Raw genomic sequence first — 24,897 nt, 5'->3', positions numbered from 1 at the left:
AGGGTCTGTGAGTGTACAGGGGCAGAGCGGGGAGGGGCCGGTGCCTGGGCATGAAGGACAGGAAAAGAAAGAAAAAGGAAAAAAAACAGCTTTCTTGCCTTTTGATGGTTTTCCAGTCTTTCCCAAGGTTTGACCACAGCTAGCTCCTACCTAGGGATTGCAGAGACACACCTCTATCTTCATAATCATTTTCTTTCCCTTACATGTATGTTAGCTTGAGCTGTTTCTGTTGTACAAGCTCAGAGAACCTCAGCTGAGACCCCCGGCTACATGGTGTTTTTCACCCACCCATTTTCTATTTGGTCATTAGAATCTGAGTCTCCCAATAAATCAGAAGACCCTAAAAGCCTAATAAGAGAATGTCAGGGAAGGCAGTTGGGAGACTGAAAATTGGTGTAGGCTGGGGTGTCCTGTCTTGTGCTGCGGACACTGTGCGCTTTTCTTTCCTTATCCACTTATGACACAGGTATGCTCTCAGCTCGCTCCTTCAGGGCTGGGGCCGCATCTCTCTTGTTCGATGACCCATCTCCAGCGTTGGCAACAGCGCCTGACACGGTATATGCTCAATAAGTGTATAATAAATGAGAGAATGAAGGCTGATATTTAATTTCCCAATATCATCACCCCGGTTTAGACCCTTATTAGATGGATTACCGCAGCTAATCTCTCTGATTCTGATCTCCTCCCTCTCCAATTCACCTACCACTTGTTTCTAGATTAATATCCTCCAAAAGCTCTAAATATATCACTCATGCCCTGAATTAAAACCTGATAATAGCTCTTCCTTAATTCTTTGCAGATTCCTCATCCTGGTGTTCAAAACTCTCCGTGAAAGCCTCCATTATACTAACGTTCTAAGTCAAATTAGATTTGACTATTCTCTGAAGATACTCTGTATTTTTGACTCCAATGCTTTTGTTTCATGCTATTCATTCTGCTTAAAATGCCCCCCCCATTTCCTATTCACTTTTCAAGGATACCTTTCAAATACCTATTAACCTTTTTAATTAAACTTTTTCTTATTTCTCTAATCATATGCATAATCATATGCACTCTCCTTTCTTTGAACCCCAAAATGGCCTTGTTTCTGGCATGCATTTAAGTTATTTATATATTGTTTTACTTTTTTTTTGGCCAGGTTATAAACTCTCTGAAGGTAGGACTTATATCTTACTCAGCTTTGTACTGATCAGTAAGCATTTTTGGTATGAAGAAGGTATGCCACTTAACGTTCATATGTGCCAGTCACAAAATGACAAAATAATCACTGTCAGCTTGGGGTTTAACTAAGAAGCTGTGTGGTTTTTTTGTTTTTTTGTTTTTTTGGGGGGGTTTTTTGTTTGTTTGTTTTAAGTGGATTCAAACACTTACGGATAAAAGGAAACCATAAAACAACAATAAAAATGAAAATACAGCATAGTGGCTTAGAAGCATAAACTTTGATTCAAATTCATATTTCCTTTCTAGCCATGAGATCCTGGGCAAATCACATAACTTGTTTCAACCTGTTTCCACTTCTGTGGCTATAAAATACCTCATTCAGTTGTTGTGAGGGTTAAATCAGTTAATATATTCTCACAACTGTATAAACCACACAGTGCATTGTTGGTAACATAATTATTAATTATTATTATCAATATTTTTACTGTGTCCTTCATATTTGAAATAAGATGTTCAAATACATTTACATGTATGGCCCTCTTTCAGCTATAATTTGTTTTGGCCTGATAATGATACTTCCTTGCTCTTCTTTTCTGAGTACAGTTGACACACAATGTTACATTAACTCCAAGTGTACCAGGTAGTGATTCAACAAGTTTATACATTATGCTATGTTCACCACAGGTGTAGCTACCATTTGTCACCATGCAATGCTATTAATATCATTGACTATATTCCCTATGCTGTGCCTTTTAGTCCCATGACTCACTTATTCCATAACTGGAAGCCTGAATCTCTACTCCCCTTCACCCATTTTGCCCATCCCTCCACCACCCTTTCCTCTGACAACCATCAGTCTGTTCTCTATAGGTCTGTCTGTTTTGGCTTTCTGTTTATTCATTTGTTGTTGTTGTTTTAAGATTCCACCTATGAGTGAAATAATGTTACTTATCTTTCGCAGTGTGACATGTCGCTTAGCATAATACCCTCCATGTTTCATAAATGTCACAACCGCATCCTTTTTCATGGCTGTGTAATATTCCATGGTTTATCTGTATACCACATTTATAGACACTTAGGTTGCTTCCATATCTTGGCTACAATACATAATGCTACATAAATATAGGGGTGCATATATCGTTTTGAATCTGTGGTTTTGTTTTGAGTAAACACCAAGTAGTGGAATTGCTGGAACATACAGTAATTTTATTTGTAATTTTTTGAAGCACTTCCATACTGTTTTCCACAGTGGTTGTACCAATTTACATTCCCACCAACAGTGCACGAGGATTCCTTTATCTTCACACCCTCACTAGCATTTATTTCTTGTGTTTTTTATTTTAGCCATCCTAATAAGTGTAAGGTAGTATCCCATTGTGGTTTTGATTTACATTTCCCTGATGATTAGTGTTGTTGAACACATTTCATATGTCTATTGGCTATCTGCATGTCGTCTTTGGAAAAATGTCAATTCAGGTCCTCTACCTATTTCTTAATTGTATTGTTTCTTTGGCATTGTTAAGTTCTTTATATATTTTGGATATTAACCCCTTACAGGATAAATCATTTGCAAATAACTTCTCCCATTCAGTAGGTTCCTTTTGCTTTGTTGATGGCTTATTTTGCTGTGCAAAAGCTTTTTACTTTGATGTAGTTCCAACAGTTTTTTTTGTTTGTTTGTTTTTGTTTCCCTTGCCTTAGGAGACGTATCTAGACAAATCTTGCTACAGCTGATGCTAGAGAAATTATTGCCTGTGGTTTCTTCTAGGATTTTTGTGATTTCAGGTTTCACATTTAGCTCTTTCATCCACTTGGGTTTATTTCTGTGTAGGGTATATAAGGTGGGCCATTATTACATTGAGGTATGTTTCCCACTTTATTATTATTATTATGTTGAAATTCATTTCACTTTGTTGAGTTCTTATCATGAATAGATGTTGAATTTTATCAAATGCTTTTTCTGCATCTATTGAGATAATCAGATGATTTTTTAGCCATTTCTTCTAGGATGTCCAGTTTGTTGGCCATATAAGTTTTCACAATATTCTATTTGTATTTCTGGTGTGTCAGTTATTACTTCTCCGCTCTTATTTCTGATTTTGAGTTCTTTCTCTTTTATTTTTGGTGAGTCTGGCTATGGGTTCACTGATTTATCTTTTCAAAGAATCAGCTCTTGGTTTCATTGATTTTTTCCTACACTTTTTTTTTGTCTCTATATCACTTATTTCTGCTCTGATCCTTCTATTAACCTTGGATTTTGTTTGTTCTTCTCTTTCTAGTTCCTTTAGGTGTAAGGTCATATTATTTGAGATTTGTTTCTTGAGGTAGGCCTATATCACTATAATTTCCCTTTGAACTGCTTTTGCTATGTCCCAAAGATTTTGGACCATAGGTTTTTGTTTTCATTTTTCTCCATTTTTTAAAAAATTTCTTTCGATTGCTTCATTGACCCATTCATTGGTTGTTTAGTATCATGCTGTTTAGTCTTCAGGTGTTTACATCTTTTTTAGTTTTCTTCTTGTGAATTACTTCTAAGTTTTCTTTCTTGTGATTTATTTCTAGTTTCATACTGTTGTGACTGGAAAAGATGGAAAACATGCATGGTATGACTTTAATCTTCTCAAATTTATTGAGGCTTGTTTTGTGGCCTAATATGTGATCAGTTCTGGAGAATGTTCCATGTGCATTTAAAAAAAAAATACATTCTCTTGTTTTCACAAGGAATGTTCTCTATACATCTGTTATGTCCAGCTAGTCCAATGTGTCATTCAAAGACATTATTTCCTTGCTGACTTTCTGCCTTGATGATATATCATTGATGTAAGCAGAATGGTAAGGTCCACTACTACTGCTGTATTACCGTCAATTTCTCTCTTTACATCCACTAATGCTTGTTCTATGTATTTAGGTGCTCCAGTGTTGTTATTTACGAGTGTTACATTTTCTTGTTGGATTTATCCCTTTCTCATTATGGGATGCCCTTCTCTATCTCTTATTACAGTTATTATTTTAAAGTACATTTTGTCTGATGTAAGTATTGCTACCCTCTCTCTTTTTTTTTCCCCCACTTCCATTTGCATGGTGAATGTTTCTCCATCCCATCACTTTCAGTGTGTTTCTCTTCAGGTCTGAGGTGAGTGAGTCTCTTGTAGTCAGCATATGAGGTGGGTTTTTTGTTTGTTTGTTTGTTTTCAAATCCATTCTGCCACCCCATGTCTTTTGATTGGAGCATTTTGGCCATTTACATTTAAAGTAATTATTGATAGGCATGTACTTATTATCATTTTATTATCTGTTTTCTGGTTGTTTTTGTAGTTTTCCTCTATTCCTTTCTTCTTTTGCTCTCTTTCCTTATGATTGATGCGTTTCTATAGTGTTACATTTTTTGTTTGTTTGTTTTCTCTCTTTTTGTGTATCTATTATAGGTTTGGGTTTATGGTTACCATGAGGTTCATAAATACCATCCTAAGCGTATAGCAATCTATATTAATTTCATTATCTTTAAGTTCAAACACATTCTAAAAACAAAACAGAAAAAGAAAAAAATATCCTTTTTTCCCCTCTTTATGTTTTATGACTATGTTGTGCTATTTTACATCTTTTTATTCATAATTTTCTAATCTCTAATTATGGCCATTTCTTTGCCCCTAAAGAAGTCCCTTTAACATTTCTTGTAAGTCTGGCTTAGTGCTGATAAACTCCTTTATCTTTTGGCTGGGAAACTCTATCTCTCCCTTAAATCTGAATGACAACCTTTGTGAGTAGAGTATTCTTGGTTATAGGTCTTTTCCTTGCAGCACTTTGAAGGTATCATGCCATTCTCTTCTGGCCTGCAAAGTTTCTGCTGAGTAATTAGGTCATAGTCTTATAGGTTTTCCCTTGTAGGCAAATTTTTGTCTTTCTTTTGCTTTTAAGATTATCTCTTTATCGTTAACCTTCGACATTTTAATTATTATGTGTTGTAGTGTGGACTTCCTTGGGTTCATCTTGTTTAGAATGTTCTTTGATGTGGATGTCTACTTCCTTCCCTAGGCTTTGAAATTTTTCAGCTATTATTTCTTCAGGTAAGTTTTTTTTCTTACCCCTTTTTCTCTCTTCTTCTGGGATCCCTATACAGCAAATGTTTGTGTGTTTGATGTTGTCCAAGAGATCGCTTAATCTATCCCCATTTAAAAAAATTCTTTTCTCTTTTCAATGTTCATTTTGGGTGCTTTCCATTACCCTGTCTTCCAGATCTCTGATAAATTCTTCTGCGTCTGCTAACCTGTTGATTCCCTCTAGTATGTTTTTTACTTCAGTGATTGTAGTCTTCAACCCTGACTGTTCTTTTTTATATTCTGTATCTCTTTATTGATGGCCTCACTGGGTTCTTCGACTCTTCTCTCCAGCCTGGTTATCTTTATGATCATTACTTTACATTCTTTTTCAGGCACATTATTTATTCCTGTTTCATTTAGTTCTTTTTCTGAGTTTTGTTTTGTTTTTTTTCTTATTCTTTCTTTGGAGCATATGCTTCTGTCTCTTGACTTTCTGTGTTTGTTTCTATGGATTAGGCTGAATAGCTACTTCTCCTAAATTTGAAGGAATGGTCTTGTGTTGGTCGTTCCCTATATAGACTGTGTGCTTGATGATTTTTGCTGGTTGGCTGGAGCTATGGCTGGTATGGGCTGGAAGGGGTGGGGGTCTTGATACTTTCCACATAGTGAGTGCCCTGTCGGGATAGCTAAAACTGAAGTGGATGCAGGCCAGGGTGCCCCAGGGTTCTATGTGCTGAGGACACCCTAGCAGGACAGCTGAAGCTGAAATGGGTGCAAGCCAGGGTGTCCCAGTGTGCTCTGTGTAGGGGGTGCCCTGGCTGAGTGGCTGGAACTGATGCAGCTGCAGACCAGGTCCCTGAGCTCTCTACACAGAAGGTACCCTAGCAGGATAGTTGAAACTAAAGTGGTGCAAGCCAGGGAGATATGGGGCTCCACACACGGAAGGCATCTTGGAAGGATAGCTGAAGCAGAAATGGATATAAACTGGGAGTGTTCCGGGATTCTCCACACAGAGGGTGCCCTGAATGGTGGCTGTAGTTGAGATGGAGAACAGGCTGGGAGGTTCTGTGGCATCCCACAGAGGGGGCATCTTGGCAGGACAGCTAAAGCTAAAATGTGGTCCCTGAGCTCTTCACAAAAAACATGCCCTGGCAGGATGGTTGAAACTGAACTGGGTGCAAGTTGGGTTGTCCCGTGGTGTTCCATGGAGCAGGTGCCCTGGCTGGGTGGCTGGAGCTGACACTGGCAAGGGTGGCAGTGTTCTGGGGTGCTCCACCCAGGGGGTCCTGGGCTGAAATCAATGCAGGCATGGGCCTAAGGTACCTGGGGTGCTCCACACAGGAGGCACCCTGGCAGACTGTTTGGATCTGAAGCAGACGTCAGTCAAGATGGTCTGAAGCACTCTGCATTGGAGGTTTCCTAGCAAGTCTTCTGAAGCCAAAGCAGTGTGGGCCTAGAGTGTTTGGGGGTGTTTTGCACCTGTGTCACCTTGGTGTGAAGGCTGGGGCTGTAGTGAGAACCAACCAGGTGTGTCCTGGTGTGAACCACTTTGTGACTGCCTTGGTGGGACAGCTGGGGCTGGTGTGGGCTAAGGGCCCAGGGAACACTGAGGCACCAGGCTCATTAGGGTGCCCAGACTGCGCAATGGTCTGTGCTTTCAAGGGAGAGGGGGAGTGCAGACCGTGTCCATCAGCCCCACCCACTCCGAGAGCATCCTAGCAGCTCCTCCCACTGTTTGGTGGACTTCTAGCACCAACTCTTTTATATACTAGCTGCTCTTTCAGATCATGGCTTTCTAGGGAAAGAAAATAATAATAATAATAGAAGACGAAGAAGAAAAGAAAAAATGAGAAATGCAAAAAAGAGATAAAAATGAAAACAAAACCAGAAACGAACAAGACACACACAAAAAAATCCCACAGCTTATTTTCTATGCCCTAGTGCCACTGTCCCCAAAGGGGGCTTGTGGACCCTGGTCTCACTGAGGTCGCAGCTTCACTGTGATGACTGGGAACTGTGGTTTCCAGATCCTGCTGGGGTCTAGGCTTTTTGGGAGGGTGGGATGGGAACATAAACCGTGTTGTTCTCCAGTCTCTCCTACCCAGAGAGTAAGCCCCCAGTGCCAATGCCGTTTGGCAGGGTTCCGGTGTTGTCTCTTTTGTATGCTAGTTGCTCTTCTATACTGAGGCTTTCTTTCTCTGCCCAAGGACAGAGATATCTGGTCCCCATCCCTCAGTACTCTCCCCCGCCACTGCTGTTGGCATTGTCAGGGCTGGGTGGGGGGGCAGGGTTCCTTCCGTTACTATGTTTCAGTTGTTCTTGCTGTTCTATCTCCCGCCTTGTGGAAGATGTTCAGTCAGCCTTCAGCTCTTCTGCAGGATGAACTGTTCTATAAACAGGTATAAACGGTATAAATGGGTGTGTTCCATGGGGGTAAGTTCAGGGTCTTCCTATGTTGCCATCTTGGACTGGAACCTTCCATACTTCCTTTCTCTTACATTTAGGAAAGTTACACGTTTTCAAAAAGAAGCCATTATACTTCTTACCTATTTTTCTTCTATGTCTCTGTCAAGTAATTCATCCATTTGTTGTCCAAAGTTAGGCCACTGGACCACCTACCCCATTGTTCACCACAACTGTGCTTTTGTTTTAGATCAGCGTTACCGACTATCTTTGTGGTTCTGTAGCATCTCTTTCAGACGCTGGCTACTCTTCATCTCTACTGTATGAGGTTTTGAGGGGGAGAGTTGTAAGACAGGTATTAACCAACAATACCACCAATCCTCTGAAGCAAAACCTAATGTGATTAGCAATCCAATTTTAAAGGCCCTGGCCACCGCTCCTTATTCTCTCTCACGTTCTTGAACTTCCCCAAATATTTCTCTTACAAAAGGTCTAGACTAATTCAAGGTGGAACACAGGTAGGAAGGAAAAGAAAGAAGCAAGAAATGCAGTTGTGGTGGGATGGAAAGAAAGTGCTCACTATGCTGGGGCCCAAAACTTGGCATTTGAACCACTGTTCTGCCATATACTAATTGCTGGGCTCCAGTCCCCCTTCTATAAAAAACAATGATAGCCAATTCCCTGAGCTAGGAAGAATAAAGAAAATACAACATAGATGAAGTAGCTAGCCCAAACTGTACATGCAACAGGAAAGAATTTCTTCCTAAAATTTTAGGCAAGAATTTCTGCCTAAAAGTAGCTTGAATAAGTAACATGCAACCTGTACTGTGTGTTTTCAAGGAAACCAAACTCAGAAGCTGAAAATCTTCAGGTTTTCCTGTTGTTGAATGTTTAGTAAATGGGAAAGGATATAATTAGCACTTCATGGGCTAACCTACTAATACTCACAAATTACTAGAGAACACAGTACGAGTGCTATGTGAGTCCCAAAGCACCAACTGTAGGGGCAGTTATAACTCTGGTGTTGCCAGCAACACCTCACAGGGCTCCCGCTGACGGACTGCAATAAGGACACAAGGAATCCCAGAACTGGGAAGGGTTTTTCAATAGATCTGCACTGGGGTAGAACTATTCCTAAAATCTAGAATGATCAGGAATGAAGATTTGGCAATATTCCTTAATAACGAGTTTAACGTCAGGAAGCTTTACATATGTGTGTGTGTGTGTGTGTGTGTGTGTATAATTCATCATAAAAATGGATTAATTTATTCTCTGTCTTTAATAAAAATGGAGAACATAGTTCCTATAAATTCTTACTCTCCTTACTAGACCAAGAATTAATGTTTGTTCATAAGAGCTTTCCGCTAGGTTCAACCACAAAATTCTGTCATTTTCCTTACTCTTTTACCCATTATTCTCTGTATCAATTAGCCTATCTTGCACCTCCTCGAACCAAGCAGCCTTATCAGAACAACATTTTACTGTATCCAAGAAGTGCTTTTTGTTTTCTTCTTTCCTTGCAACAAGTCTGAGATTCACTTTCATGTCAAGGCTTTAAAACAAATCTCTCTAGTGCACCCTTACCTAGTATGTCCAGTTGCCGCAGTCTGCTACAATTACACGCCAGCTCTTCGATGTCTGTGTCACACACAGACCTGTTAGCAGTGAGGAAGAGTTTTTGCAAGTTGGGGAGCTGGCGTGCCAGTCTGGCGAAGCACCCGGTGCTGCTCTGCAGCGTGGGGCACCAGCCCAGGTCGAGCTCCTCCAGAAGCAGGCAGCCGGACGCCAGCTCTGCAATCCCATTCTCGGTGATGTTCTTGCATCTCCACAGGTCCAGTGTTCGGAGTTTTTTACACTTGGCTCCTATCATGCTGGCTATCACGTCATAGTCTTCAATCTGGAAAGCAAAGCATTCCAGTCTCTTACGTGTTGTGCTCAGAAATACAAACTGTGTACAGCGAGTTAAAACACTCTTTTTATTTAAGTTAAAACAGTATTAATCATCTCCTATTGTCTGCTTCCATGTAAACAGACCCACATTCTTGATAATACAGATCTACCCACTCGTCTCACGGATCTGCCACTGTCTCGTGAAACAGCAAGAACCATCACCTACTTAAAAATCCATTTAACAGAACTCCAGACAGGGGACTTCATGAATGAAATCCCAAAGCAGTATGAAACCCTCATAAAGAATGTGAGGATTTTGTGTTGTTCTGAATGCCTTCCATTCTGACCTCGCTTCTGCTTCTCATCGACGGGGCCTAGTTTCTTCTCTTTTATACATAATTCATCAGCTTTGGTGGGTAGAGAAGATCGCCCCGACAAAGCTGTGCACTTCACCAGGCTCTGAAATAGTATGTGAATATGCTGAAAGTACTAATAATGATATTGGTGTGGAGTCAAATGAGGTATTTGGGGACTGGATATACAGCATGAAAATAACTTAGATCATCATATGCTAGTGTCACTTACCGCAGGTGTCCACTAGCTTACTTCCTGATCACAGGCTATTCCCCGACCAGACGAAGATTAAACATTTCAGTTCAGGGGCTTTATATGCTTTAATAATGTTTGTTTCAACAGGTTTCTTTTAAGACTTCCATTTGTTTTAGAATCAGGTACCAAAATGATCACCAGAAGTCAAAAGGAAACAAAAGAGCTACCACTTCCAATTATTATTTCCTTTTGCTCATTTCCTTTTGCTCATGTGCCAGCACCACTCCAGAGGTTAGGAACAACAGGGACTTTGTTCACATTTTTGGGAAAAGACCGTACAGACAAATGAGCAAAATAAATTCAGAGAGTGATCAGTGGTGTGAAAATAATAAAATAGGGTGATCAGCCTGTCAGGTAAGGTCAGTGTAAGGTGTGATGGAAGGAGGGAAGAAGGAAGGGAGGGAGGGAGGGAATGGTGATTGCTGGGATTTCCAGGAATGAACCCAGTGCATTCAAGGAACAGATATAGGACCGGGTGTGGCCCAAGGTGAATGATGAGACCCAAGGGCAGTAAGGAGAGAGGCGGCGAGGGCAGAGAGCTATGCAGGGGCCAGGCCATTAAGCCAAGGAATCAGTAGAGGGTTTGAAGCAAATATGATCTACATTAAAAGAAAAATTCCTCTGGTTTCTGTCTGGAGGATGGTGTATGCTGGGTAAGAATAGAGAGAGGAAGCCCAGCTGCATGAGCTTGTAGAGACAAAGGCTTGGATTAAGCTTACAGCAGTGGAACTGGAGAAATGGACAGATTTGGGGCTATGTTTTGAGTCTGAACTAAGGCCTCATGGCTTAGGTGTAGTCATGATGATTTTGAAGGTTCTGGTCTTCGGAACTGGGTGTGGGAGAATCATGCAGGAGACCATGAGAAACAGATTTGGGTGGGGGGGCAATATCACTACTTAAGTAAGTGTACCCAAACTATACAAACCTGTAGCTTCGAAAATTAGTGCAGTCAATTCACTTCTTTACAAAGAAGTAACTTTAAAACTTTCCAAAACCCATGATTCTGATTGTTATTATTTTGATGGTCAAAACTAAAATCGAATGTTAATCATCTTGTCCTCTGGTCAACTGACAGAAAGAAACTGAAATAAACATGGTATTGAAGTGTCAACAAAGATCCGTCCGTGTTCCTGTTCTGGTGACCCCTGGACCTGCTATGAAATGTGAACAGTATTTCTATGACAGGTGTGAATGTTTCAGCCACAACATCAGTAACGGGATCAGCAGTATTAGTAGTATTTCTGAACTTCAATGTCAAGTCCTTAAAACTTAATTTCCCAGAATACAAATATCAACAGCAACCATATTTTACTGATAACTACATACTTTAATTTAAAAATAGCCTACTGGGGTGCCGGGGTGGCACAGTCGGTTAAGCATCTGACTCTTGGTTTCATCTCAGGGTCGTGGGATTGAGCCCCATGCTGGACTCCACACTGAGCATGGGGTCTGCTAAAGTTGTTTCTCCCTCTCCTTCTGCTTTTCCCAGCCTTGCTCACGCTCACTCTCTCTCTCAAATTAATAAATCTTTAAAAAAATTGAATAAATATAAATAGCCCGTTTATCATAATGCTTAAGAAAAGTCATGCTTTAAGGAGCATTTTCTACAGTATATCACATATTAGTAGAAGTAATATGGAACTGTGGGTTTGGTGGTCAGGTAAAGTTGGAAAACACAGGCTTATGGAAAGGCACACACTTTCTTTGTTGCAGGACATACCACTGAAAGCTCCAGGAGGAAGACAGAGTAGCATCATTTCCTAATTTTGGCCAGGAATCTCTATGTCACTCTTCCCCAATACACTGTTCCCCAATTCCTTAACTGAATATCTTTCAGGACTAATATTCCCTGGGTCAACTTGAAAATGCTGACTTAAAACACACCGCATTCTACCGACAAACGTATATAATTCCTAATCTAATGTGTCTGTGGTCAGAAGCCTGCTTTTCTAGAGGATGTTGCTCCAATTTAAGGGAAGGTAAGTAACAGGCAGAAAAAAGTACCTCTAACCAAGATTAAACAGGGCACTCACCAGTCTTAAGATGACAGGCTAGCAACAAGCAAAGAACCAAGTGGCAGTAAGTGGCTGGTCTGTTGTCACAGACAGAGCCATCAAATGTCACCGGGCCTATCTAGAAGAGTCTTCAGAGGGACCCAAGAGAAGCCCATGAAATGGTTTACTAAGGTAAATATTTGATCAAAAGTAAGGAAAGCCTAATACTGTGTTAGTGGGCTCCCAAGATTGTTTCCAGAGACCGGGGTCAGTCAGAGCCCATACGTGGGGTTTAATCAGGCCTAACCACCAGGATGGCTCTCACATGGGGATATGGACATAGACAAGTGGCCATAACAGGCCTCTCTAGCCTATATTGCCAAATCTTGGGGCAGCTCTGAAGCCATCATTGAGCTCTAAAAGGTATTCACATGGGATTTCTTTCAGATTGAATCCAAGCCTAGGACCCCAGGAGAACTTCTCTGATCTTGTAACCATCCTGCTAATAACTCAGATCTTCCTAGTAAGTGGACACTTACTGGAATGATTTGGAATCTCCTGAATCTGTTTTGCAAGGGGAAGGTATGAAAGTAAAGAGGGATGGACTGCTCCGCAGTCAGTTGCCTTGGGAGATGCACTTGCTCTGAGTGTGCACACAAACACCATGACTTCTACTGTCCCTTGAGTCTCAGTAGTAGTATTCATAAGCCACATTACTCAGATGGAAAAAATTTAACTTATTCCATGAAATCTTTCAGTGGCACATAAAATCATAATTTTAAATCTGGAAGGACTTTAAAGACTGTCTAGTCTAATAGTCCTTATGCTTTTGGATTTAATGGACTGGTAACATTTCGAAAAGATTTGAGTTCTAACATAGGGTGCCCATCTTTTTTCTCTTAACCAATAAGGACAATAAAACAAACACACACCAAAAACAACAGCCAAAACAAACAAAACAAACAAACAAAAAAACCCTACCTAAATCATTAGCATTTCCGGGAAATAATTTCAGAACTTAAAAACTAAAGTTAGCTTTGTGATAAACTTACTGCGCTACTGGCATGTGGGTATGACTGATCTCTTATTTTGTAAAGAGATCCAGAGAGGTAAATAGCTTGTCTGAAATAACATCTGGCTTGAGGCAGAACCAAACTCTTTTTAACCACGCACACTTCTTCCCTTGCTCTCATAGATAAATAGTGTCAATGTTTCGAAGACATACTCTCCAATTTAAGAAAAATGTTTCAAAGCGGGGGACACCGTAGTTCACTGTAAATCTGAAAAGCTGCAGGTGCGTGTGGAGTGGGCGGGTCGGGATGCCATTCGCCCACGGGAAGAGAAAGAGAACAAGCGAGGGAGGAGAAAGAATTTTCAAATACTCACCATTACACAGCTGCCCAAACTCAGGTGCTGAAGCTCTGAACAGAAGTTCAAAATGCTGAGCAGCGCCGTTTGCTGCCATCGGGGACCGCATTGGCGGCAAATATGGAAAGTGAGAGAAAGTGAAACAAAGAGAAGAGGTCAATTAGACATTAGAGGCTGTCACTGCTTTTCTTGAAATAGAGCTCACAACCCAGGTTACAGACACCACAAATACCATTTAATGAGTCCCCAGGTGCTCCCACCATTGATTGGCTTGAAGTCAAGGTAATCATTACCAGTTTCCATGTGAGTCCCCATTTCGTATATGGTTTTGCATGCCCTACTGATACCTATATTCCCTGTGACCTCTCGGCCCATTTCCCAAAGGTAAGCAATTGGAAAGTCAGGTTAAGACTGAACAATAAGACAAGCTAAACAGCCCCTCCTTCAAAAAAAAGAGAGGAAAAAAAAAAAAAGCCAAAACCCAGAGAGGGCTGGTGACACTCTCAAGAACAGCGGCAGCTCTGACATTCACTGATCAGCGCCTGCCTGATGGAGCTGCCAATAGAGTCACCCCAAATCAGGATCGAGCCGGTGACTTTAATGTCAAAGGATTCTCTCTGCTGACAACGATACCAACAACCATTGAGCACCTGTCACTAGCAACATGCTGACTGGAACATATATAATGTGCACTTTCTAGTCATGTTCCTGCCATTTAAGTCCATTTATCCGGTGCAATGAAAACGGTCTCACCACTAAAGAAACCCAAAGGTATGCCGGACTGCTACACAAGCATGGGACCTAAGATCTCTCTAGTCCTAACTCCCTTTGATGAAATGCCCACCATGAAACATTAAAGAAACAAATAATGCAAAGCATTCAAATTTCACTGGAAATTTAGTGTTTTTTTAATTCCATAAATTAAGAAGAAAAAAAAAAACTACTCAAACTTATGTGGCAAAATTTCTTTCCAAACATTTTAACTCAATTCTATCTAGTTAAATGACAAGTGTTCAGAAAAGTGTCATTCGGGGAAAGGATAAAGAATGTGTCAATGGCAACACAAAACACGAGTTCAAACCCAGATAAGGTTCTCATTGAGAAAATAATGAACTATTTCAGATAAAATAAACTTAGATAAGGCAAAAATAAAATAATAGGCCCAGAACAAAACTAGACTTAAGACTAATTGTGTCACTGTCGGGTATTTCTTTAAATTTAAGCAAAAAAAGTGTTTATAATGATTTTATGATTTTATGTTTAAGTTTCAAGACCACTTATCATATTTATAAGACAATCCCATGTAGATTTCAGAAGGCTGGCATTAGAAGAGCTCTATGAAGATTAGTTAATTTTCGGATTCTTTATAGTACTTAGCTATTTTAACTTACTAATAGATGGGAAAATGTCATTACGTTTGTTTTGTTAAAATACCAGATCCTGGGGCACCTAGGTGGTTCAGTTGTTAAGCATCTGCCTTTGGCTCAGGTCATGATCCCAGGGTCCTGCGAAGCCCCATATCAGGCTCCCTGCTCATTGGGAAGCCTGCTTCTCCCTCTCCCACTCCCCCTGCTTGCATTCCCTCTCTCACTGTCTCTGCCAAAAAAATAAATAACATCTTCAAAAAAAAAATACCAGATTCAGAACATAATAGAGAATTTTTAGAGAGAAATCCACATATTTTCACGGATTAGGAATCATTAAAAAAAATACACTCACTTCGTTCAAGGAACTTGCTGGTAATTTGTTTTAAACTATTTACAATGGTAAATATCAGGTATAGAGACAAGTACAGAATCCAAGATAATGAATACCCATGTAGCTGCAACTCAGATTTACCAAATCTTAACATTTTGCTTTCTTTGTTTACTCTTCTGTATTTGTGAATCCCTCCAACCATTCACTACTTCCTTAGAAGTAACCTTTACCATGACTTGGTGTTTAAAAACATGCTTAAAAATTATATGATATTATACATTATGGATCCATAAACAGAATATTGTTTACATGGTTTTTTATAAAAAGGATGTTATATAAATACGCATATACTTTTGCATCTTCCTCAAAATTGCTTGTGAGGAATTTGTTCATGTTGATACAGCTTTAGTTCACTGACTTTTTAACTGTTGTATCCTATTTCATTATGTAAATATATTACAACATATCTTCTCATTTAATGAATATTTAGTTTATAAGTTTTAGCATAACGAAGAATGTTAAAATAACCATTCTTATACGTGCTTCCTTGTACATTTTCCAGAAGAGTATTTCTCTAGAGCACATACCAGAGGAAAAATTTCTAGATTTTTAGTATGCTTTGACTATATTAGATTTTGCAAAATAGTCTTCCCGAGTACCTGCATCAACTAAAGCTCCCATCAGCAATAAAAGAGTACTGGGTCCCCACATCTTTGCCAACACAGTCTTTTCATCCTTTTTAACGTCCGCTATCTGATGAGCATGAAACGGTATAATATGCATTCGTATGATTACTAGTGAGGTTGAAGATCTTTTCCCATGTTAATGGGCCACTCATATTTCCTGACCCATAAATTGCTTAATCATATCCTTTGCTGATCTTTTCCATTAGGTTATTTCTTCCTTCTTGACTTATAAGAATTTTTTTCTATGCTGGATACCAATCTTTGTTAGCTATATCCATTATAAATATCCTCTCTAAATATGAGACTTGTCTTCTGCTTTGTTTATAGAAGCTTCTGAGACATGAATTTTTTTAAAGACTTTATTTATTTGACAGAGAGAGGGAGAGAGAGAGCGAGCGAGAGCGCGCGCATGCACAAGCAGGGGGAGGAGAAGGAGAAGCAGGCTCCCCACTGAGCAGGGGGAGCCTGATGTGGGACTCAATCTCAGGACCCGAGGATCATGACCTGAGCCAACTGAGCCACCCAGGCGCCCATGAGACATGAAATTTTAAATTTTAATAGAGTCACATCAATTTTTCTCCTTTATGTTTGTATTTTGTTCTCTTTTCTAAAGAGTCCTTCTTTGAGGGGCACCTAGGTGGCTCAGTCAGTTAAGAGTCCCTCTTTATCCAAGGAAGAATATTCTTCTTCTTTTTAAATGACAGCATTGAAGTTTTACTTTACACTTAGGTTTTTAACGAAACTGTAATGGATTTTTATATAAGGCAGGATATCAAACTTCATTTTTTTCCTTAAGAATAACCACTTTTCCTGGTTTAACTTATTGAAGATTCTACCTTATTTACCTATCTGTGGTGTCTTCTGTTATATTTCAAGTTTCCGTATATGTATGAGTCAATTTCTGGATCATTTTGTTCCTCTTGTCTATTTGCCTCTCCCTGCATCAACACTTCAGTCTTAATTATTATACTTTGTAATAAGTCTATAAAGGTGGTAAGGCAAACACCTTTTCCTCATTTTTCAAAACTCTTAACTGTTCCCAGTCCTTTGCTCTCTCCTATGAATTTCTGAATCACCTTAAAGATTTTAGTTTACCTTTTTAAAAGTACTACAGAAAGATCAGTTTTTCTTTTTTTCTTCCCCCATGGTCATTATAGTTGATCCTTGAAGAATATCAGCATTAGGGGTGCTGACTTCTGCACAGTCAAAAATCCATAAGTATAATTTTTGACTCCCTCAAGTCTTAACTACTACTAGCCTACAGTTAACTGGAAGCTGTACCAAAAACATAGTCAGTTAAACACGCATTTTATATGCTGTATTATATACTGTATTTTTACAATAAAGCAAGCTAGACATAGGAAAATGGTATTAAGAAAATCACAAGGAAGAGAAAATGCATGTAGAGTACTATATTTACTGAAAAATAGAGTACTGTATTTATTAAAAAACATATATAACTATATTTATTAAAAAATATCTGCTCACAAGTCGACCCAAGTTCTTCAAGGGTCAACTGTATTTAACTTATTGGCAGTTTATCAATTTCTGTGTCATAACTGTTGATTATATCTGATAACTTCTCACTGAATTTTTCTTCTTGTTGATGAATATTTTTAATAGTTCTTTTAGAAAAATCTTTGGTAGAATCTTAACAACACACATTTATAGAGTAGTTATTAACACGTCAGGTACTGCTAAAAATTATATATATTAGTCCTCACAACAACCCCATACACTCATTTACTCACTTAATAAACATTTATTCAATGTCTACTCTGTGTTACGCACTGTATAGACACTTGGGATATATCAGTAAACACAGCAGATGATAACCTATAAGGTAGATACTACTATTCCCATTTATTTACTTATGTATAAAGATTTTATTTATTTGAGAGAAAGAGAGAGAGCGTGAGCGGGGGTGGGGGGCAGAGAAAGAGGGACAAGCAGACTCCCCGCTGAGCAGGGAGCCTAACCCCTGTGATCTTGACCTGAGCCAAATTCAGATGCTTAATGGACTGAGCCACCCAGGTGCTCCTATTCCCATTTATTAACAGATAAGGAATGTGAGTCACAGAAAGTTAAATACCTTCTTTAATCTTTATATTTTCTCTCAATCTTGAATGAAAATTTAGCCAGGCAAAAAATTTTAGGATGACAGCTACCTTCTTTCATCACTTTGAAAGTGTCACTCCATTACCTATTAGCCTCTATTATTTTGATAAGTTTACTGTCACTCTAATTCCCTTCCTCTGTAGGTAATAAGACCTTTTTTCTAGTAGCTCTTATCCCTTTATCTCATATTTTGCAATTTCATCACAATGTATCTGAAGATTTATTTTCACTTACTCTGTTTTGCTTTCCTGAGTGAACATCTGAATTCAAAGACTTGTATCTTTCTTTATGGAAGATGAAGATTCTTAATAACTTTCTCCCCACATATTGCTTCTCTATCATTTGTTTCTTCTTTTTTTCCTTCTGGAATTCCTTTCTGGAATTCCTTGGAATTCTCCCAAGCCCAGTGCCCAGAGTAGCTCAAAAAATATGTCCACAAACTATTCCATACTTCTTCCTTCCAGAAATGGAGCTTAGTTCTTCTCCTATAAGAGGGTGCTGGGCTTAGTGACTTACTTCCAACAAAAAGAACATAGCAGGAGTGATGATATGTTAGGTTATTGTGATAGTTAAACTACACGTCAACTTGACTGGGCCATAGGTATTCAGTCAAACATTATTCTGGGTGTTTCTGAGAGGATGGTTTTGGATGAGATTAATATTCAAATCAGTAGACAGAACAAAAGGCTGGCTGTCCTCCACGTTAAGAGAATTCTTCCTGCCTGATGGCCTTCAACTGGGGCATCAGCTTATTCCTGACTTCAGATCAACACTGAAACATCAACTCTTCTTGGGTCTCAAGTTTGCCAGTGTTCAGACTGGGAACATTGGCTCTCCTGGCTTTCAAGCCATTGGACTTGGACTAAACTACACCACTGGCTCTCCTGTCTCCAGCTTGCTCACTCACCCTGTAGGCCTTCTGACTTGCCAGCCTCCATAATTATGTGAGCCAGTTCCTCAGAATAAAGCTACACACACACCCTCTTATTTCTGTTTCTTTGGAGAACCCTAATACAGTTATAAAAGGGCTATGGCTCCTCTTGGTTCTGCCCTCCCCTGCTGCTCACTCAGGAAAAGCCAGCTGCCATGTCATAAGGACACTCGGAAAGCCTACGGGGAAGCCCACGTAGAGAGCAACAGAGGCCTCTTGCCAACAACTAACAAGGAAGTCTGCTGAGAGCCATGTGTGTAAGTCTGGAAGCTGGTCCTCCGGCTGCAGTCAAGCTCTGAGATGACTGCAACCCTGTTAGAGACCCTGGCCCAAAACTCTCCGGCCAAACAGCTCCCAGATTTCTGACCTACAGAAGCTGTGTGACATCATGAGTGTCAGCTATTTTAAGCCACTCTGTCTGGTGGTAATCTATGTGCAGTAACAAATAAATAATATAGTGACTGGCATATACAGCAGACACAATATATATTTATCAAGCCAATGAATAGGATTATTATGAGGATTAAGTGAGGGGGGTGTGTGTGTGTGTGTGTGTGTGTGTGTGTGTGTATTTTACACATACAAACTACATGCAGTGATGCCTGACATTCATTCAAAGCTTTTATGAGTTTAAGTGCATTCCTCAAACCTCTTCTTCTAATTTAGCAATTCTGTATCTTCGTGTCCAATGTAGAATTTAATCAATTTTTATTACAATAACTATCATTTATTTCCTAGATTTCTAACTAGTTCTTTTCCACAACTGCTTGGTCTTGTTGTTTCAGTGTGTGTTCCGTAATTTCTTATTCCATTTTAAAAGATGCTTTCAGGGGGCACCTGGGTGGCTCAGTGGGTTAATCCTCTGCTTTCAGCTCAGGTCATAATCCCAGGGTCCTGGGATCAAGCCCCACATCGGGCTCTCTGCTCGGCAGGGAGCCTGCTTCCCCCTCTTTCTTTGCCTGCCTCTCTGCCTACTTGTGGTCTCTGTCAAATAAATAAAATCTTTAAAAAAAAAAAAAAAGATGCTTTCATTTACTTCTTTGAATTCCCATTCCCTGACAGCCAATGGTCTCATAGATCACCCCTATCCAGAACCACCACTTCTAGTGAAAGGGCAGTGGACCTGCTCTGCAGCAGTCCTGGGGCGACTGCAGAACCAGAAGAGGCTTGGCTCAGTTCTGACCATGAGGTCCAGCCGATCCCAGGTCACTAGATCCTTTTTGGTATATGTACCCAGACCCAAATCCCTCCTCTCTCTAAGATTTCCATCTAATCCCTGGGGTGGCTTGGGCAGCCATCTAACCCAGTCACCTAGCCCTGACTATTCCCATGTTGGGATAATATGATAAAGTTGGAGAAGAATTCCTATAAATCAGTAATTAAGAGTAGGGAAAAATTTATGGCCAAGAATACCATATTAACCTGTCTGGACTGCTCCTCAGAGTAGCTGTATCTATCGCTTACTGTCCAGCTTAAAGATTGTAACTTTGAGGCATAGACACTTTTGAATTAACTTTTGAATTAAAATTCTCATAATTATATATCTAGAAAAGATTTTCTGCAACGGCAGATGCATTCTGGAGTAATCTCAAGCCACAGAAGAGGAATTCATGGCATACCGTACTTATTCATGCACAGATTTTACAATAACTTATACAGTCTGTGCATTAAATTGGGAATTAAAAATTCATTTAATAGTAAAGAGAACCCTTATTTTAATTCCCAGCCTTAAAGAAGGAACACAGAATAAAAGAGATTTATGCCAAATGATACCACCCAACTTTGCTAAATAAGAGATGGGAAATGAAATGCCGAGACCGCCGTACAAGGGGATGGAGGTGATGGCCACAGGAAACAAGGATGACCCTGGGAGAGATGCTGTGAGGAATGCAACCAGGAGTCAAATAGAGATAAACAAAAGGGCTGACAGGCAGCACTGAGGTGGACAGGGATAAGTTTATAGTTTCATGACTTTCTCCAGCAGAGCTCACGAGAAGCCAGAGACTGTGGGAGTACCCAGGTTCAGAGAAGACAATAGTTTGCGATCTAAGTCCAATTAACCAATTTCCTCCTAGATCTTTAGGATATTCTTTCTCTATGCCGTTGGTATTCAGAATTAAAGAAGTGCTAGTGATGCTGAAGCAAAGAGGGGGAAACTAAAGAGAAATGAACTCTTTGTTTCCAGATATAGGAGGGCCTGATTTGGGGGAATCACAGACTCAGTGATTCAGAGCAGGAGTTGATAAACTATTGCCCACAGGCCAAATCCAGCCTACTGCCTGCTTCTGTAAATAAAGTTTTATTGGAACAAAGGCACACCCAATCCTCTATGTATTGTCTATGGCTGTTTTTACACTATAATAGCAGAGCTGAGTAGTTGTGACAGAGATCATACAGCCTACAATACGTTTAACGTATTTACTGTCTGCGCCTTCATGAAAAAAGCTTGCCCACCCCTACTTAAGAGTTAACAATTCTACCATGAGTACTTGCAGCATTCTACACATCTAGAACACACAAATGGATGGATTATACCTACATTATCAAATGTGCTATGAAAAAGGAATTCAGAAATAAAAAGTGAAAAATTGTATGAATCTCTTAAGGTATCAGGTCCCCACGTCCACAAACTCTGCTAGTTAGTTCTATAAAATTCAACAGAAGCACCAGAGTAGCACTATAAAATTAAAATACAATTTAAACAGTTATCAGCTCTAATAATGCAGGACAGCAGATTCATTTTCAATTGAGTCTGTAATTTTTAAACAAAGGCCCAACCTTATTTAAATCACCATGGAAAGGAATTCACTAAGGAGTGACTGGATCCATGTTAATTTATCCGACAGAATTATCAAAACATCCCTTAGGTGAATGCTGGTCTCTGGTAGTACAATATATGCTCCTAAAGAAAGAATCCTTTTGCTTTCCACCTAAAATCTACCTACTAACCCTGTTCAAAAGCTTCAAAATCCAATGGATAACTATATGTTACAGAGAATTATTAATGCCTCTCCTTGTTACACAGAAATTTATTAAGAGGTAAAAGAAGGAATTGAAATTTTCATTCAGTTTTTTTTTAAGAAATACTACCCATAAACTACATTAACTGTCCATCCTCCAGACTTCTAAAGTGCTAAGCAAAAATACTTAATAAGATGATAACTGATGTCTATTATTCTCACATATAAGTTTTAGACAGTCCAGATTTATGGCTTAATAGAATTATATTTATGCATACCATGTACATTTTATAATACACTGAGACATTGTTTAATCAATGTGTGCAGTACTGTGCTCACATTTTATATTAATACAGGTTTATAGTTGTTATAACTAGTTTATGACCTTTGTTGCTCAGTTAAAATTAACTGTTACTTATCTTTAATAAAGAATGCAACCCTTAAATATAACATTCTTAATATAGGAAGGTAGGATTCCAAATCAGTATTCTCCACTCTAAAAAATGATTCCTAGAAAACATTCCAAAGGAACATTGTAAGTTTATATGTTACAGACTTATATTAGCTAAACTATAGAGACTAGTGACATCACCTGATCAAAAACAAATGTACTTTCACTGATCATTATATTTCAAACATATCAGAACAATATCTACAACTAAAGAGATGGGATTTTATAAAAGTATATTCACTATGTGAAAATTCATTAATTAGCATAAAAATACCACCAAAGAAATCCAAAGAACACAATCAATCAGCAGAATTTTAAAATACAACTATAGGTATGGGAGCCCCTGGCTGGTTTAGTCTGTAGAGCATGTGACTCTTGATCTCTAGGTGATGAGTTCAAGCACCATACTGAGCATTGAGATTACTTAAAAAAAAGAAAATACACATATATGTATGAATCTTTCTCTAATTTTAATTTTATTTTTTTTTTGCCCCAGTGTTCCAATCTCAATAAATTTGAGGAAGGGGAATATAGAATAAAAGAAGTATGTTGTGGAACACCTGAGTGGCTCAGTCTGTTAAGCGTCTGCCTTCAGCTGGGGTCATGATCACAGGGTTCTGGGATCAAGTCCCACATCAGGCTCCTTGCTCAGTGAGGAGTCTGCTTCTCCCTCTACCTGCTGCTCAGCCTGCTTGTGCTCTCTCTCTGACAAATAAATACATAAAATCTTTAAAAAAAAAAGTATTTTGAGACCTGTTTAAAGTACCCACAACTATCTATATGTAGATATAATCATCATTCTAGAATATTTAAATTCAATTACTTTACAGAGCTTTGCTATGAACCATCTACTACAAATTGTTATCTTTTATACAGTTTAAATATACAATATGGCATAGGTTATATAATGATACATAATCACAACTGAATATAAGAATATGGTTCCAATAATTTGTTAAATTCCCAAAGTCCAAGTGTGTGATAGAACAAAATCGTAGACTAAATCACACACACGTTGGCCCTGCCTCACTCAGAAGCTATTTTCACCACCGTAGTGGATCTCTTCCATAATCATACAGTTGAATACAGTTTTGCTCACAGACTAAACTGACCAATTTCCATATCAACCCATCATGGATGATGGCAGAGATCTGCAGTCACAAATTCATGTCAGTTTCCACACCAGCTGGACTTGATAGTAACCTTACTGACTACATAAGAAAGGAATGTTTCAATCAGAGGGGTAAGGGCTGGACGGCAACGAAGCATGTAAGAGGAGCCTGAGGCCTACGTTGGTTGACACTGTTCGTTTAAAGAGAGCGCACTAGTCCAAAGACTTAATCTGTTCTCTTTCCTGTTCAGATGAAAAGTGTCCACCTGTTCTGTGCTAATGCCCTCAATCATTTAAGTCACATAACTCCCAGTGTTCTCATTCTAAATTCACCAAAGAAGTCTAATAACTATAATTTGGTTTCCCCTGTGATATGCCAACAGTGAGAGAATGTGCTAATCAGCTAATCAGCTATCTCTAATGAATGAGGTCCTTGCCAGGTAGACTTCTCACACCTGACTTACTGGTGGATAATAATGAGTCTGATCCCCAAGAGATGACACTGCCCCCCACATCCCACTCACTGCACTTCACAGGGCTTCTTGGCCCTAAATGAACACCTGACCCTGAACAAACCACAGCCACATACACTCAACCCCACCAAAAGCCTCATATTCCCACTGGGACTTTTGTAAAGCCTATCAAGATAAAAAGAAGTACAGATACATTCTTGCCTGGAGACATATAGCAAAGACTTTAAAAGTTGCTGACTTCTAGTATATGATAGCAAGTTAAATATACTAAAAGTTATTAAAATTCTTAACTCTTCATTCTGTTTAAGAACGGGGGCACCTGAGTGGCTCCATCGGTTAAGCATCTGCCTTTGGCTTGGGTCGTGATCTTGGGGTCCTGGGATCGAGACCTGCGTCGGGCTCCCTGCTCAGCAGGGACTCTGCTTGTCCCTCTTCCTCCGCCCCTTGCTCCCATTCGTATTCTCTCTCTCGCTCTCACTCTCTCAAATAAATAAAGTCTTGAAAAAAAAAAAGTCTACTTCAGAACAAAGTAATTACTAATATCCTTTCATTTCGTATGTTACCTAGCCAAATTAATCTGTCTGGAGTGGGCTGCATTTAAGTGGCAGTTAGCCAATGACCGCCTGCATCAGTCAATGTAGGTGACCAACATGGGTTTTTCCTACATCAGTTTCTCCTCTTGGTCTCAGTTATCAACACCGGCTCTGTTAAGTGAGTGGCCATCCCTTTCGTTTGAGTCTGTTAGTTGCACTGACTCCATTAAAGGAAAGGCCATCCCGGCTTCTACTTACTAGCATAAAATAATGTGTTCTTAAAATCAAATAAGAATGGAGTAAGGAGACCACCATTATCTCTGTGTCAGAAAGCAAATTTATGGCATTAAATCAAATCATACTGTTTTCAAAAGATAGTTTATGTATCTTTTGTGGGACAGCTGAAGCACAGGGTGGTACACATTTTTACTTCTCTATCTCCTCTCTGCCAAATAAGCTGGCACAGAAGAAAGA

At 39.4% G+C, this 24,897-nt stretch overlaps 1 protein-coding gene across 2 annotated transcripts in view; it reads right to left on the bottom strand.

Annotated features, from left to right (window-relative positions):
* Window positions 1-24,897, bottom strand: part of FBXL4 (F-box and leucine rich repeat protein 4) — a 77,147-nt gene that overhangs the window by 1,617 nt on the left and 50,633 nt on the right. For both annotated transcript variants that reach the window (XM_080805545.1, XM_080805544.1), the window contains 2 exons: window positions 13,481-13,552; window positions 9,186-9,498 (listed from right to left, as the gene is read on the bottom strand). In XM_080805545.1, coding sequence (XP_080661671.1) covers window positions 9,186-9,498; window positions 13,481-13,552 — 385 coding nt within the window. The remainder of the gene's footprint in view (window positions 1-9,185; window positions 9,499-13,480; window positions 13,553-24,897) is intronic.

The sequence above is a fragment of the Martes martes genome, assembly GCF_963455335.1.
Source record: "Martes martes genome assembly, chromosome: 6".
Classification (NCBI taxonomy): domain Eukaryota; kingdom Metazoa; phylum Chordata; class Mammalia; order Carnivora; family Mustelidae; genus Martes; species Martes martes.
The sequence above is the reverse complement of the archived record's forward strand: the minus strand, read 5'-3'. Positions and strand labels throughout refer to the sequence as shown.